Genomic DNA, 14,340 nt, shown 5'->3' on the forward strand with positions numbered 1-14,340 from the left:
CGCTTTCACAAGGAAACACACAGCGCCTTCACGACATGGCAGTGGCGGCAACAACATTACTACAGCGAAAATAAAAGTTACACCTTCTTTCTTTGCGTGAACATTTGGGCGGCATTATGCAAATCTTCCCACATCGTGAGGTAGACATGTGGGGGCGTGTTAGAACGAGCCGTTTTAGGTAGGCGTGGTTGACTCTTAACTTTTATAAAGGATATCTCTTTGGATTTGAGACTTTAGTCTTTGCAACTTTACAGATCTTTTTTATGCACCAAGAGCTTGTAACACTTCAAAGAGAAAGGAAACATTTAAATCGCATCATATGATCCCTTTAAATCTAAATGTTGACAAAAGTACATATATGGATTGACTTAATGAGTGATTTCTGAATTAAGACCAGCATTTTTTTTGTTTATAATAACGTGCATATTAATTATGAAACTATGAAACGTGGTTCCAAAATCTAAGGTGGCACATGCTTCAGTTTATATAAGTTGTACACTTCTTTACCACTTTCTGCTTGCTCAACTGTACTAAACACCAGGAGTGGGAAACTTTACAGAGAAACAGATTAGCAAAGCGTCATCATTTCTCTCTGTCCTAGTCAGTCAAAAAGGTGTTTTTTGCAGGGCCCCACTCTTTCTTTGCTCTCTGCATTGCACGTTTTTCAGCAGTTTGGATTTGGACGTGTTATGTTGGACCATAGGGGTGTTGAGGTGTTGCCTCCTGCGGGCTCCACCCCTGCTGAGGTGCTAAATCTGCTTGATGGGATGTTGAGCGTAAACATTTCTCCTTCGATTAGAGATCTGCGTGTGTCGACAGCAGAAACCGCAGCAAGCATCAGCCACTCGCTGTCGGCACATATCAACAACAGCTCCGAGGCAGGAAGTATGTCAGCTGGAAGCTAACTGGCCGTTTGCCTCTTTAACAACCCCGTCACCCTCACACCTTCGCTGGCACCTTGTTAGCCTTGCAAACGGCCGCAACACACACACACACAGACAACTAAAAACATTATCACCTCGAATCACACTTGTTTTCTTACTGTTCTTGGATGTTTTGCCTTTATAATGCAACTGATGGATGCAGCGAGTCTCATGATATTTCATGATAATGTTTGTATGAGACTCACTGTGTTATTTTAAAGTGGCCTTTATATATGGTGATATCTAAACTTTAACCTTTGAATTTGTCATTTTTCCATCTCATTTACCTTTAGGGGTCTCCCTCCATCCATCAAATTTTTCCCTTCCTTCCTGTAGATGTAGTACTCTTCGGGAGCATGTTCATTAGATAAAACGGTAGTGTAACATGAACTTTTTGTTTGCTCTGGAGTGTTTATGGATGTTTTTGTGATGAGTTTGCTCTGTGTTTGTCTACTGTGATGGCCCTTTTCTTCACAATAAGCCAGAACCGACTCTCTTTGATTGACAAAAGAAGCAAACAACCAATAAAATACTAGTGAAGTATTTATGCCTCCATAATTTTGGTGTATATCTGCATGTGTGTATGATTTGTGTTTGTGGCATGAGTATGTGCACTAGTGTGTTTTACTGTACACTCAATATTTTACTGTGTGGATAGATTTTCGGTTTTGAGTAGATGTTTTTGCAAAGAAAAGAAAAACAAAACATTCTTAAACGCAGTTCTCACTGTCCCCATAGCCGCAGTTGCACAATGTGGGTTGTGAGTGTTTTTTTGTGGGAAATAACGTGGATATTTTTAGTTTGTGCCATATGTCTCCAAGAGCACAAGCCAGGTTTATTAAATCACACGCTCTGAGGTAGCGCAAAACACAAAGCAGACACCCGCGATCATCGTCTGGCAGAAAACAGACACTTGCTGACTATCTGATTTCAATGTTCTCAAGTATATGTGAGTGAAAGAGAGAGAAACATTGTGTTTATTTTATTGTCCCCATTTGCGTGTGTCTGCTGTACAAACTCAGCAGCAATGAAAGCTTGTTTCTTAAACCTCCTTATTTAACCTCTGCTTTGTATCAAAGGTAAGATTTGACTTTGAACCAGTCTTTGCTAAGGGTTACCTATGCATAACCTATGAAACTTCAGTGTGCACCAAAAAACGATTTCATATTGCTGGGTTTTAAATTTGTATTTGGGTATATTTGTCTGATCTGTACTGATTCAATAGGTTCATTTTGTGTGTGTGCTGTCTTTTTCAGATATGGACGAGTGTGAAAATGACTACAATGGTGGATGTGTTCATGACTGCATCAACATCCCTGGGAACTACAGGTGCACATGCTATGACGGATTCATGCTGGCAGATGACGGGCACAACTGTCTTGGTAAGATGCTAGAAAGAAATATACACACTCAGTTGCCTCTCCTGATGGACTTACAGATGAGCTTTCTTTGCCCGGCTAACGATCTCTGTAATTACCCCCTTCGCAAATGTAAACAAATCTGCCTCAGTGATCTCCGTGCAGTGCCTCGGAAAAGGCCAGCCGAGCCACATCTAGCACCAGTATTCCTTCCCCGTTGTGACTGGAGCATGCCTACAGGAACCTCGCGATTATTTTCATCTCTTAAAAATATCACCCAAATGTCACCAGTGGCGCAATCGCGTCCAATTCCCAGAAATCGGTAGTCGGGTCCCATGTTTATGTTAGCAGTTAAAAATGGAAGTAGGGGAAGAAAATGCTGAGAGAAAATGAATAACCTGACATCTCATATTTATTGAAATAGTTCAAAGATGAAATTCCATGACCCGGAGAGTTAGGGCCGGGTCTCATGGTTTTGCTGGATTGCTGTGGGGATTCAAGAATTCGTTAAAAAGTGTGGGGTTTTTTTTGTTTTTTTTTGTAGCGAGTCTGTCTGCATTACCCCTCTAAGTGAGTGCAGATGTGACTTTGGTTGAAAGTGACTTATCAACCTGAAGTGTGGTGGCTTTATGGCGTCATGGTGACTTCGTATTACAGTCCAAACATCAATGTCGCAAGAGATAAAGAGATAGAGGACAGCACTGATGTCAAGTCAAGTCAAGTCAAGTCACCTTTATTTATATAGCGCTTTTAACAATACAGATTGTGTCAAAGCAACTGAACAGCATTAATTAGGAAAATAGTGTGTCAATAATGCAAAATGACAATAGTAAACTAATTTTTCAGTTAAAGACAGTTCATCATTGAATTCAGTGATGTCAACATCCAGCTCAGTTTAAATAGTACTAGGACAGATCCTTGTGGCACTCCATATTTTACTGGTGATAACTGAGGTGCCTCTGAGCAGCTGGATGAAGAACTTGAGACGCTCTCATCTCATCTCCTCTCTGCTCTCATAATCCAAAGCAAATATGTGTGGCGAGCTGAGTTTCAGGATGCTGAGGTCATCCTTTTTCATTAGATGCTGTAATGATGATGGATCCCAGAGCAAGACACCAGGGTTCAGACCTTCAGAGACCTTTAGCACCTCCTCTGCCTTGCTACATCAACTTGCATGATTCCTTTAGATGGTTTTCCCTAATTTGTGTCTCTTTCAAAACAACTGTGGTGGTACAATGGTGACATCAGATAATAGTAATACCATGGTAATTAGATATCACAAAGCACTTAAAGATGAAGTGTGTCATTTGTGAGAATTAGTAAGCATTGCACTAGTTGGAAATTCCGAAAGATTTTTGTATGATCTGACTGGTACAAAAACGTATGATTTAAAACGTCACCATGAAGGTCCCACCCCTAGTTGGCGGTTTTGTATGAATTTCTGCAATCTGACTGGTACGAAAATGTTAGATTTGTACTGTAGGTAAACCATGACCCCACCCCTAGCTGGAGATTTCCTAATGATTTGTGCGATCCAACTGGTATAAAAACGTATGATTTGTAGATAAAACATCACCGAGATGGTCCACCCCTAACCCTACCCCTAGTCTGAGATTTCGTATGAATTTGTACAATCTGGCTGGTATGAAAACGTACGATTTGTAAGTAAAACATCACAGCGAAGATCCCCCAATCGGCAATATCATATGAATCTGTATGATCTGACTGGTATGAAAATGTACAATTTGTAGGTAAAACGTCACCATGAATGTCCACCCCAATCCCACCCCAGTTGATGATTTATTTTGTATGAATTTGTACAATCTGACTAGTATGAAAATGTATGATTTGTAGCTAGAATGTCAGTGAAATGTCAAATGAAGGTCCACCTGAAAACCTATCCCTTTAGGGGGATGAGAGTAGATATCATATGTAACATTTGAATGAGATTGTACAAATTTATAATATGCAACCAGTTTACTACAATACTTGAGACTGTTGGTCATTTCTTCACCACTAGAAGAACCAAACAACTAAGAAAAAAAATGTTTGCACTCCCTCCGTCCTCCATTGTTAGACCAAATAAACAGTCATGCCCCTAAATCACGCAGTTGGTTGAGACAATGTTGCGAACATTTGCACTTTATTAGCGCTAATAAAGTCTGTCTTTGTCGGGCAGTCCAATGCATTCATGTTATTCTGATCAAAATCACTTGTTGTAGTTATATGATTTCATAGGTAGACACTTCCCACTATTGAACTATTGGCCGTAAAAAAAGCAAGGTGTTCTTAAATTATTTATTTGAATACTGTGGTACAACCATGGAACCGTGACCATAAAACCAAGGTGTTACCATAATACAGTGCCTAAAAACTGTGATAATACTGTATGGTAATCTCTATACTTCTTTCCTTCACAATCAACCCTTCATTCTTCACTTTCTCTAACTTTACTTTTCATCCTCCTCCTTAAAATCTCTCTCTCTTTCTCCAGTCCTGTCTTTGCACTCTCCCTCTCTCTGTATTTTCTTGGTTATCTTGGCTGTGGGTCTCTTTGGAGTAACTCCAGGCTGTTTCCCTAGAGGCGATAGACTTGCCTTCTATTTGACATCTTTATTGTGGAATGTCTCAAATACAAGTCTAAATGATGGCTCTGGGAACTAAGACAAGGCCGTAGAGGGCCATCAGCAGTGCTGAGGGGGCTCTCCTGTTCGAGCCTCCCTCCCTCTGCTGCTCTTATTATGTCTTTCCCTCTGCTTCCAGTTATGTGTGTATGACTCGCTACATTTCTCTTCATTTCTTTGTCTTTTCTGTCTCGTCCTCTCTACTGGATTTAATCTGGTTCTGTCTGTATTTGTCTCAGCCCTTTTCACCTCTATCTAGAAATAGATTGACACAGAAAAAGTCAACCATTTAGAGATTTTTCTCTCCCTGTCCTATTCTTTGTCTTGTATGCTGTCTCTTTTTTGAGTCACTTTAATTTTCATTTGAGAGGTTCAATAAAGCATTTGTGGCATAAAGTTTATTACCACATAAAATGATTCCAATAAGCAGTGGTGGACGAAGTACACAAATCAAGTACTTGAGTAAAAGTACCTAAACAGAGACACTGATGTTGATGTGTCTGCATTCAAGCATTTCAGTGGGCTTAAATAGATCACCCTTTACAGCAGATTTAGTTCACAAACAACTGACAGTTTTGACCTAAATATGATTTTCAGTTACAATAATTAATCCTAAAATTCGACATTAGTAACTTACTTTTAGCAGCATCAGTCACGCGCGCGGTTCTTACTTGTGAATTCAGTTCACAGGAGACTCGCACTAAACGGATCATTTGAATCAGTGAGTTGTCGACTCGAGAACAGCTGCAATCGGTTAATTCTAATTCGTGAATGAATCGTTTGGTGCGATTTGCGAACCGATTTAAAAGGTTCATTGAAAAGAATCAGTTCGTTCTTGAATCAGACACCGCTTCTGCGTGTCAGTGCACGTGATATATTATAAGGAGTAACGATATGTTTTATGAAATGTAGTGAAGTAAAAAGTACGATCTTATGCTTTGGAATGTAGTGAAGTAAAAGTAAAAGTTACTCAAAATAAAACTACTCCAGTAAAGTACAGATACTTGAAAAATGTACTTAAGTACAGTAACGAATTAAAACTACTCCGTTACTGTCCACCACTGCCAATAAGTCTCTGTTTTAATAAAATGGCTAAAATTGTCTTTCGGTAGAGCTTAATTCAATACACTTCCTTGGTCAAAGAGATGTTGTCATATGGTGCTTCGTCATGTTTCCTGTTACTCTCTCCTGTCTCCTTAATGCTGATGCTTCTCATTCACACATCATCTGTGTGTGTGTTTGTTTGCTCTTTCGAAACCTAATTCATTTTCATTGGCGCTTTAATGTCATATGACGTGTTCTCATAGCCCCCCTCATGTTTCTCATTGGCATCTGTGCGCATTATGGCAAGTTCAGATGGAAGTGAAACCACTAGAACTATTGACTTTCTCGAAAGGTTAAATGAATCATTTTTATGATGACCTTTTCCTGTAATCCTTTTTTGTGCTTTTGACATTCTCTTTCTATTTCATTTTCTCCTAGTATGTATTTCTTAACCTTTTCAGAGATAATTAATGACGACTTTTAACTAGATTTCTACATTTTTTGATGGAAATGTGATTGGTTCATACAAAACTCTCTGTCACATGGGTTTTGTGGGTGGTTCCCAAAGTGTTGCTATGTAGTTTTTAAGGTTGTTAGTGTTATAATTGGAACAAGCATGTTAATAAGCATTATTAACATAAATTGTCTTCTATAAATCTTATGTTTAAAATGACATTGTTTGAAGGGCGAAGCATCATATTTCAGCAACTTGTATTCACTGTAGTTTATGTTCTCAGCTTACAATAAAAGTAGTATTCAACTCCGTTTTAAATCCATGTTTAAATCCATTTCACAGATACCCAACCCGCCCAAGCAAGAGTAAAGCACATGGGATGAGCAATAGCAATTGTGATGCTTGCCTTAGTGTGGCTTGTGCCACTGATTATGTTCTGCATAAACAAACGCGCACACACTCACAGAGTGTGTTCAAACAAACCTAGTACTGAGTGCTAACCAAACCGCGAGCTCTTTGAAACAGTATACGGAAATCAGTGCTGTGGCTTGTTTGCCTGGCTGATCTTGTGTAGGAAGTCATTTCAGATCTCCACCTGTTAACAAGTTAAAGCTTTAATTGATCTAAGATTGGCTAATGGGGAGCTGATTAAAGAGCAATTTACTGCTGCTCCTCTGTCTTTTTCATTTCCATTCTTATTTGTTTTTTCTCTCCGCGTAGACAGCTGGACTCAATGTGTTGATCATTTGGCTCTTTTTTTTATGAATGCCTGCGCTGCCGCTGCTGTTTATTTATCTTTTGGCTGCTTTTCCCTTCTCGCTCCAACATCAGAATGGGAGAAGAAAACTCATGTAGTTACAGTTGCAACAGGGGTGATGTTGTAACTGAGGTCACTTTAACGAGAGAATTTTCAGTACCATTCTGTTGTGTTTACTTCAGGGCAATTCTTCTCTTCTCTTCTCTTCTCTTCTCTTCTCTTCTCTTCTCTTCTCGAGTTAATTTCACTTCTATTTTGTTCTATTCTGTTTGCTTGACTTTGCTTCTCTTCTGTTCTGTTAGCTTCTTTTGAGTTAATTTATCTTCACTTCTGTTTTGTTCTGTTTGTCACTGTTTCTGTTCACTTCACATGATTTTTCTCTGTTCTGTTTGTGTTGCTTTGCTTCTGTTCTTCACTTCTTCTCTTCTGTTCAGTTCATTTCACTTCTGTTTTGTTCTGTTCGCATCACTTCACTTTCATACACTTCTGTTGACTTCATTGAATTTCACTTCTGATTTATTCTGTTCTGTTTGTGTCACTTCACTTTGTTTCTGTTCTTCACTTCTTCATTTCAATTCTCTTTTCTTCTGGTCACTTCCTTTGAGGTCATTCCACTTCGTTTTGTTCACTTTACTTTGCTTCACTTCTGTTCTGTTCACTTTTGTTCTGTTCTATTTTCACATCAGTTTTGTTCTGTTTGCTTCGTTTCACTTCTGTTTACTTCACATTGCTTCATTTCTCTTCAGTTTCTATTCACTTCTGTTTACATCTGTTGAGTTACTTTCACTTCACTTCACTTCACTTCACCCATCTGGTTCTTTTCTGTTCTGTTCACTTGTCAATTCACTTTTGTCTTTTTAGTTTTTCCTCTTCATTTCAGTTCACTTCTGCTCTCTTTAGTTCTGTTCACTTCACTTTAGCCTCTTTCACACAGAGCGTTGATCCCAGAAAATTGCCAGAGTGCCTTCTGTGTGAACACAAACACGTCCCGGGATTGATCCTGGGATGGGGACCTAGTAACATTTCCTCCTCACTATCCGCGCTGAAGCTGAGAACGTTCACCAGCTTAGTGGAATGGTACGCGATGCGCTAGTGATCGAACATTACGTCACATCCTGATGTCATGTGTCTTTATGGGATCTTTGCGGGATGTGTGTGAATGCACGCACAGATTCCAGAAAATCACTAGCAGTTGAATGAACCAAAATCAAATGGTCCAGGGACACATTATCAGTGTATTCTCCAGAATCTCTGTGTGAAAGGGGCTTTATTTTCCTCTGTAGCTTTGTTCTATTCACCTTACTTCACTTTTTTTTTTTTTTTTGTTCTTATCTTTTCTGTCCCGTTTTGTGTAGTCCTGATTGCTGCTGAACTTCTGTTGTTCTGTTCTGTTCCATTCAGTTTATTTCTCTTCAACTCACTTCTGTTCTGTTTAGTCCTCTCCTCTTACTCTTTGATTCTTGTGCCTTCTCTTTATTCTGCCCTGAATTTCTCTCTCAGTGTCCTCCTCCGTCATCTTCTCTCTCTCCCTTTCTTTTTCTCCCTGTTGTGTCATGTCATCTTAGATCTCTTCCAAATTAAAGTTTACACAAGAGCAATCGAACAAAACAAAAGCATTCTAGTTTAAACTCGCAGACCGGGATGCCAGGGCTCTTGTTTAAATTTTGGCAGAGAGGACCTTAATTGAGAGATGACAGCTGAAATGTTATTTTTTTCCCCTCCTTTTAAAGCAAGAGAGTGCTGTCAAACTGATGATATCTGTTTCCATTTACACATTAAACACGGCGCACAACACGCTCGCAGCTACAAAGTCACTCGAGACAGAGGCAGCCAGCATGTCTTCTCCAAACCCTTCTGTCAAATATTACTCTCGTCTGTGAACTGACAAATAAGAAGCACGCCACCACGACTGGATTGTTACATGTGGCATTAAAGAGATAAAAGCTTGTGATCTGGGTGGCCTCGTATTCTCAGGAGAAGAAATGCATTTCAGGGAGGAAAGAAGAGTAGTAAAAGGAAAGTGGAAAGAAGAGGTGACAATCTACAAAATAGCATCATGCCATTTCTTTTGGAAGGGTCAAGGTATCAACCACAAAGTTTCATTAATTCTTTAAGCGCTTGTAAATAAAGATCGCAAATTATTTATAATGTGCTTGGAGATAAAATGTAATTAAGTAAAGCTTGTGTATTTAGGGTGTTACATGGCAACACTTTCCCAGAGGAAAATTTTATTGCTCAGAGTTGGGCCTTTTATAACTTAAGAGACCTGGAGTTTTTTGGGTTATGTTTCATTTATAATTTTTATCTTTTTTTATTATTATTATTTGTGTATCAGCTTTGTCTCATATATTTCTCCTGAAATATGCATTAAATTGACTAAAAATAGACAGTAAAGACATTTATAATGTTGCAAAAGAGTTCTGTTTCAAGTAAATGCAGTTCTTTTGAACTTTCTGTTCCTCAAAAATCCTGAAAATGAAAAAGATTTCCACAAAAATATTAAGCAGCACAGCTGTTTTCAACATTGATGATAATAATACATTTGTCTTGTTCATCAAATCAGCATTTTAGAATGTTTTCTTAAGTATAAGGCTGGAGTAGTGGTTAAATTAAATGTTTAAATATATTAAAATAGAAAACATATATCATAAAATATTTCACAATATTACTGTTTTTACTGTACTTTTGATCAAATAAATGCAGCATTGGTGAGATTAAAAATCTTACTGACCCTAAACCTTTGAATGGCAGTGTAGGTTGTAATATTATAAAATTACTGTGTGTTATATACTTTGAATTCCATAAATAGAAGAATTTGATGACAAATATTTCAATCTATGTCTTTGAGATTCTTTTTAAACATTTATATTAAATCAATGTAACATAGAAGCATTTTCACAAGTAATCACAGACTTTTAAACCCTACCGCATAGTACAAAAAGCTTTCGGTTCCTGGTGCAGACAGGGATGCTTCTGTGGACGAGGGCATAAAGACCCCCTCTCTTGATGGTTACAGTAGTTAATAGGACAGTAAAGGCCTTGCTGTCTTGGCTGTGTTAACGAGACGCCCCGCAGATGCTATAATAAGAGTTATGTCGCCAGGTAAAGCCAGGAGCCACATAATAAACCACTGTGACCAAATTAAACTGTGGTTGTGTCTGCATGTTGTGGATGAGATTACGTGTATGTGTGTTTATGTATGTCCTGCGTTCATACAGCTGATGCGCATTATCGTAATTTATTAGAAAAAAAAAATAGAGAATGAATAGCATGTCCAGACTTTAGCTATGATGTTAGCTCAAATAAATTATACAAACCAATGAGATCCACTCAGGACACAAAAGCCCAAGTTCATTAGACAGTGTCTCCTTTAGCCCAGTAGTCTTAGCTTGTAAGCTACACGGGAGATAGTGAAGTCAGTGGGCTGAAGAGCATGCTTTTGTGCACAGGCGCTTAACGGCTATAAAGGTATACACAAATAAAGAGCTTGTAATACTTGCTGCCTCTCAACACACTCCAAACAGACAGGGCTGTAAACAAAAACACGTCCACAGCAGTGTTAATTTTGACAGGCATTTTTGATTTAGTCTTAGTCTTTATCTTGAGACGAAAATACTTAATAGTCTTAGTCACATTTTAGTAATTTGAATCTTTCATAGTTTTAGTCAACAAAAAGTCATTGCATTTTTGTCAACTTTTAGTCATTACTTTTAGTCAAACTGCAGTTACCAACATTTATTTTGGTAGCTATTTTATATGTAGTCTTCAAACAAAAATAGTCATTTATTCTTCTCTCTTTAGACCAAATCAGTTAAGCTTATGAGAAATTTGAATCAAGGATTGAATTTGGAAAAACTTGAATAAATGATGACAATTTTCATTTTTGGGTGAACTATCCCTTTAACAGTAGTGAAAAGGGAGCAACTTATAAAAACTATAGTTGTTCATATATAATATATATAATATATAATTTTTGAAAAAGAAGCAGAATAAGACAAATACGAAAGAGATACAAATTAAACTATTTTTTCAGATTCAGTTTGTTTAACATCTTTTGTTGGTTAACATTAATGACACGGATAGGTACTTCATTAGGAATGCTGTCCCTTTAAGATGGAATGCATGCATGCGATACTGACACACGTTCAGTTTTCACCCACCTGTTTACGTTCACTTAATCCATAACCGACTGTATTTACGTGAGATACTCTGCACGATAGACATTTGGACCGCTGTGTGTGTATTTGAGCTCTGAGAACTGATCGCGCGCTGTATATGAGAACTGAAGAAGTGGAGCGTGCGCGAGAGAGAGCACTGCTATCAGCGCAATTACGCCGATCTACTTCACTATCTACTATCTTTACTTCACTAACTTTAAGTTAATCGACAACGAATTGTGACTCCCGGGAAAAACGTGACGTCTGGTCACCTTATCCCTACCCCTTCGGGTGCTAAGGCCATTGTTTCAGATCGCTAGTTCGCATTTTATTAGCCTATCTGTCCACTGCGGCTGCCATACTGAGACTAGATATGCAAACGGCCCTTATCTGATTGCAATCCATTGACAGGGACGCACATTTTGAAGGACAAGACAGTAGCCTATAGGATGTATTTTGAATGTCCGGTAGTCCTCAAAAAACATTATAACATATAGTCCCTTCTCGTCTAGTTAACGAAAACACGGCATACATTTCGTCATAATTTCGTCATCAGATATTAGTTTTAGCTCGTCAACGTCTCATCTTAGTCACAGAAAAAATGTTCGTTAACGAATATTTTTCGTCGTCGTCTTCGTTGACGAAATTAACACTGGTCCACAGTAGCTGTCATACACTGCCGTTATCAAAAGTTATGTCAGTGTGACACAGTGTGGAAACAGTCACCGCAGTCTCTATCTACGTAACAGTAAATTTGAGCATGTCTGTGAGTGCAGCGCTGATAATTCATTTATGACCAGTGGTGTAATGTAACGAAGTAATAATACTTCGTTACAGTACTTAAGTATTTTTTGGGAGTATCTGTACTTTACTTGAGTTTTTATATTTCAGCCAACTTTTACTCCACTACATTTACTAGTTAAAATGTATACTTTTACTCCGATACATTTCCCCGAAGCATATTCGTTACTTACTACAAAAAAGTCAGAAGAACACTGACTGCAGGAAAGCAGGTTTGACGAATCAGTGGTCTGACGTTTGCAAGTTAGACTCCTAAAAACACCTTTGCTCATGTGCAAACAAGTGCGCGCGCACAACCGCGGATGATTCATTTTCCACTCAAGTCGAGTCTGGGGTGTGCGATATACAGCATCGTCTGCGATAATATGGTAAGTGTTGTTGTAATGATCTGACATTATCAAGTAGGCTATATCACCAAATCAGACACAGAGTGCACGCACGTTGATTTATTTGTCTATTAATACTCCAAATTCCAGGCATTCTAAATTGTAGACGGCAAAAATGCTTCTGTATCTATTCTTTTTTTTTCACATTTACTAAATGTAAATTTCACTGAAGCTATTGCTATATTGTAGTTTTTTTTCCTACAATGCATTTTATAAGAATATGCAGAAATTGTCTTTGTTCTTCAGTTTTTTGTTCAGTCTTCTTGTGCTGTATCATTTCCCCTCTTAAAGTATGATTTAGGGCATGCATCTTTTATGAAATTGGCATTATTAAAGTCTGTTTGACCACATGGAAGCTGAATAGTTTAAAAAATCATAGTTATAAGTATTTTTATTTACGTATTTTTGGTACAAATAATGTTGTGTTGCGATATTTACAAATAATTTTAATTTTATGAGAATTTACTTACGTTGTCTATTCAAATCATGTCTATAAATAAAAAAAAATTATTTTATGGTTTCATTTGGTTTTTACGTTTTGTTTTTGTGTTTACCTATTGAATGAATCAGCTTTTTGAACGAATCGGTGTAATATGATTCAGTGATTCACTCATTAACACAGTCAAAAGCTTTGTTTCTGAATGAATCAGTCGTTTGAATGAATAGGTTTTATCTCAATGACTCACTCATTAACAGTCAGTTGCTGTCACCTACTGGTGGTTTTAATTTCACATTTCTATTATTTTTTTCATGTTTTAAATCATTTCAAATATCAGTATTCAACGTTTTATGTAAAAAACAAAACATTATATATGCGGTTTCATTTGGTTTTTACGTTTTGTTTTTGTTTGGTTTCATTTGGTTTTGCTTGGTATTTGTTTGGGTTTCTTTTGCCTTGTTTTTGTTTTGTTTCATTTGGTTTTGCTTGGTATTTGTTTGGGTTTCTTTTGCCTTGTTTTTGTTTTGTTTCATTTGGTTTTGTTTGATTTCATTTTTTATTTGTTTGTTTTGTTTTGTTTTTTTATTTGATTTGTTTTTGTTTCATTTGGTCTGTTTTTGTTTTTGTTTTTTTTGTTTGCTTTTATGGTTTGGTTTTATTTGGTCTGGGTTTTTTTTTTTTTTTGGGTTGTTTGGTTTTGTTTGCTTTTGTTTGGGGCTTTTTTTGTTTGTTTGGTGCCGTTTTGTTTTTTCATTATTTTTGTTTTGCTTTGCTTTTTGTTTTGTTTAACAAAATACTAAAGTTATATGGAGTTATATGACCAGAATGTGCATCTTGTCTATTCAAATTACGGCTAAGTGAATTCCAAACGTGATACTCTTTAGTGGTTTTCAAGTATAAATGGTGAATACAGACCTGTAACCTCTAGTCTGATGTGGGGAAATATGTTATATTGAACATTCGACAGTAACCTTTTCAAATAAAATGATACAAAAATAAAGTTTCAGGCACAAATGGCCTTTGAGAAAGACATGCCACAATAGTGATGAGTGACAGAAGAGTGGCAGTGGTGTTACTCTGAACAGTGGAGGAAACTGGCATGTTGTTTCCACACCTCATTTACAGAAGCTTTGATGCTCATTCAGCCTTCCAGTGTATAACATTCAGTGCGAGTTTTATAAGGAGCTTATAAACAATAGAACCGGAATACAAGATGGATGGAAACATACATACACAGGCTGACAGCACATACTCATACACACATCCATGTGTACACACACACACACAAACACACGCACACACAAACACGCGCACACACACACACAAACACACGCACACACAAACACACGCACACTGACACACACACACACACACACACACACACACACACACACACA

General features: G+C 37.6%; 1 protein-coding gene across 1 annotated transcript in view; it reads left to right on the forward strand.

Annotated features, from left to right (window-relative positions):
• LOC107656220 (signal peptide, CUB and EGF-like domain-containing protein 1) overlaps window positions 1-14,340 on the forward strand; it is a 64,877-nt gene that overhangs the window by 7,203 nt on the left and 43,334 nt on the right. Inside the window, exon 3 of the mRNA XM_016443983.1 lies at window positions 2,180-2,305. Coding sequence (XP_016299469.1) covers window positions 2,180-2,305 — 126 coding nt within the window. The remainder of the gene's footprint in view (window positions 1-2,179; window positions 2,306-14,340) is intronic.

This window comes from Sinocyclocheilus anshuiensis, unplaced genomic scaffold (assembly GCF_001515605.1).
Source record: "Sinocyclocheilus anshuiensis isolate Anshui unplaced genomic scaffold, SAMN03320099.WGS_v1.1 scaffold183, whole genome shotgun sequence".
Classification (NCBI taxonomy): domain Eukaryota; kingdom Metazoa; phylum Chordata; class Actinopteri; order Cypriniformes; family Cyprinidae; genus Sinocyclocheilus; species Sinocyclocheilus anshuiensis.